This window comes from Solanum lycopersicum, chromosome 4 (genome assembly GCF_036512215.1).
Source record: "Solanum lycopersicum chromosome 4, SLM_r2.1".
NCBI lineage: Eukaryota > Viridiplantae > Streptophyta > Magnoliopsida > Solanales > Solanaceae > Solanum > Solanum lycopersicum.
Genome location: NC_090803.1, coordinates 16427730 through 16430448, shown reverse-complemented (window position 1 = coordinate 16430448; position 2719 = coordinate 16427730). Strand labels below are relative to the sequence as shown.

At 33.5% G+C, this 2719-nt stretch overlaps 1 protein-coding gene across 1 annotated transcript; it reads left to right on the top strand.

Moving 5' to 3' along the window:
- The first annotated feature begins 677 nt into the window (after window positions 1-677).
- On the top strand, window positions 678-1445 carry LOC101252169 (uncharacterized). Its single transcript, XM_004237277.1, has one exon. It carries the CDS (start codon window positions 678-680, stop codon window positions 1443-1445), a length of 768 nt encoding a protein of 255 aa, XP_004237325.1.
- The last annotated feature ends 1274 nt before the right edge of the window (window positions 1446-2719 follow it).

Here is a 2719-nt window from a genome sequence, read left to right as displayed (position 1 = left end):
ACATCACACTCGATATGAAAAAAATATTTAATCTTGATAAATATTAAATAAATTATCAGTATTAATTAAAATTCTAAATTAATAAATTATTATCCAAAACAATAATATTTCTTTTATAAAATAAAATACAAAATATTTTTCACACCCCACTTTATCACTTCCTCACCGCCCCTCCCCCACCCCTCAACCATTTTTTTAAAATTTCATTTATAAAATAATTTATGTTATAAATCCATTAAATAAGTGGATAGTCCATAAAGTTAGTACATGAACAACCATTCATATTCACTAGGTTACATGAACCTTTTTGGATAAGAATGTATCTATTTATTATGATACTTAATTTGGTGACCTTTGGAGTTATTTCTCACTCTATAAATAGGTTTGTTCATTCACTATTGTAATATATACATATGAAACTTACATATACTTGAATAAGAAGAAAGTATTCTCCTACATCTACTTCTCTTGTCTTCTTCTTATAATCTTGATTTTACAACACGTTATCAGCACGAGTCTCTACCAGTTCAAGTAAAGACTTTAAAAGCCTTGGAGGTAAGAATTTTTTTTTTTTAAAAAATAATGTCTAATCTTTAAAACTTGAATTTCTTGCTCTAGAAATATCGAGAAAAAGCTATCTATCATGGGCACTCGATACAGAAATTCATCTTGATGCGATGGGTCTAGCAGACACCATCCAAGAAAATAATCAAGCATCGAATCAAAACCGTGCTAAGGCGATGATATTTCTCCTTCATCACCTTGATGAGAGTTTGAAAATGGAATATCTCACTGTTAAGGATCCTCTGGTGTTGTGGAACAATTTAAAAGATAGATATGACCACCTGAAGTTGGTCGTCCTTCCACATGCACGTTATGACTGGATCAACTTGAGACTTCAAGATTTTAATTCTATCAGTGAGTATAACTCTTCCATGTTTAAAATTATCTCACAATTAAAATTATGTGGAGAAAATATCACTGACCATGATATGCTGGAAAAAACGTTTTCCACTTTCCCTGCCTCGAGTATGCTTCTGCAGCAGCAATACAGAGAAATGGGATTTAAAAAGTATTCCGAATTAATCTCACATCTCCTTGCTGCTGAACAACATAATGATTTACTGATGAAAAACCATGAAAGTCGACCTACTGGTTCTATGTCATTTCCTGAAGTAAATACGACAAATTTTCATACCTCTAAGCGTGAAAAAGGTCGTGGCCCCAGTCGTGACCGTGGTCGTGGAAGAAATTTAAATCATGGTGATCGTCTTGCACTAAATAATAACATTAAACACCTGCAGTTTAAAAAGAAGAATGAAAAAGATGACGTAGTGCAGAAGAAAAATTCAGACAACAAATGTTATCGATGTGGAAAAAAGGACATCGGTCACGTACCTGTCGTACGCCAAGGCACCTGGTTGAGTTATATTAAGCTTCGCTGAAGGAGGTGAAAAATAACGCAGAGGCCAACTTTATCACGGAAGATACTGTTGAACCCATGCATCTAGATGTAGCGGATTTCTTTGAGAATCCCGAAGGAAAGATAGATCACCTGATAGGTGATGGGTCTGTGATAATATAAATATATTTCATTTTCGTTGTTTATATGAACTAGTATGAATATGTTTTCCTAGACTTGTAAATAACTAAAAGGTTGTGTAATATTTTTGTTTACTAATAATATTATAATATTTATTTCTTTTATATCTTTTATCTTGAAGAGTACATGGATACCTCAATAATCAATCATGAAGATATTTGTATAATTGATAGTGGAACAACGCACGCCCTATTCAAAGATGAGAAATACTTCTCCTACTTGCTTAGAAGAAAGCAAATGTTACTACAATTTCTGGTAATTCAAACTTAATAGAAGGCTCTAGAAGAGCTATTATATTTCTGCCTAAGGGGAAAAAACTTGTCGTAGAAGATGTTTTGTTCTCTTCTAAATCCCCAAGAAACCTGTTAAGTTTTAAAGATATTCGCCGAAATGGATATCATGTTGAGACAATAAATTAAATGAATGTTGAATACCTTGGTATTACCAAGATTGTCTCAGACCAGAAATATGTGTTGGAGAAATTATCAACTTTATCTTCTAGTCTGTATTATGCAAAAATAAGTACAATTGAAGCACATTCTATCGTAAACCAGAAGTTTACTGACTTAAAGTCTTTTGTGCTTTTGCATGAACGAATAGGTCATCCTGGATCAATAATGATGAGACGAATCATTGAAAACTCAAATGGTCATCCATTAAAGAACCTGAAGATTCTTACAAATGATGAGTTTTCGTGTGCTGCTTGCTACCAAGGCAAATTGATTATTAGGCCATCACCAATGAAGGTTAACATTGAATCCCCTCAATTTTTGGAACGAATACATGGGGATATTTGTGGACCTATTCACCCATCTAGTGGGTCGTTTAGATATTTTATGGTCCTAATAGATGTATCTTCAAGATGGTCTCATGTGTGCCTCTTATCATCTCGCAACCAGGCGTTTGCAAAATTTTTGGCACAAATGATATGATTAAGAGCGCAATTTCCAGATTATCCCATTAAGACAATTCGTCTTGATAATGCTGGCGAATTCACATTCCAAGCTTTTGATGCTTATTGTGTATCGGTAGGGATAAAAGTTGAACATCCTGTAGCTCATGTTCATACTCAAAATGGCCTTGCTGAGTCATTTATTAAGCGCTTACAATTAATAG

What these genes read in the sequence shown, in the direction of transcription:
- LOC101252169 (XM_004237277.1), top strand. Translation starts at nt 678, where the DNA reads ATGGGTCTAGCAGACACCATCCAAGAAAATAATCAAGCATCGAATCAA.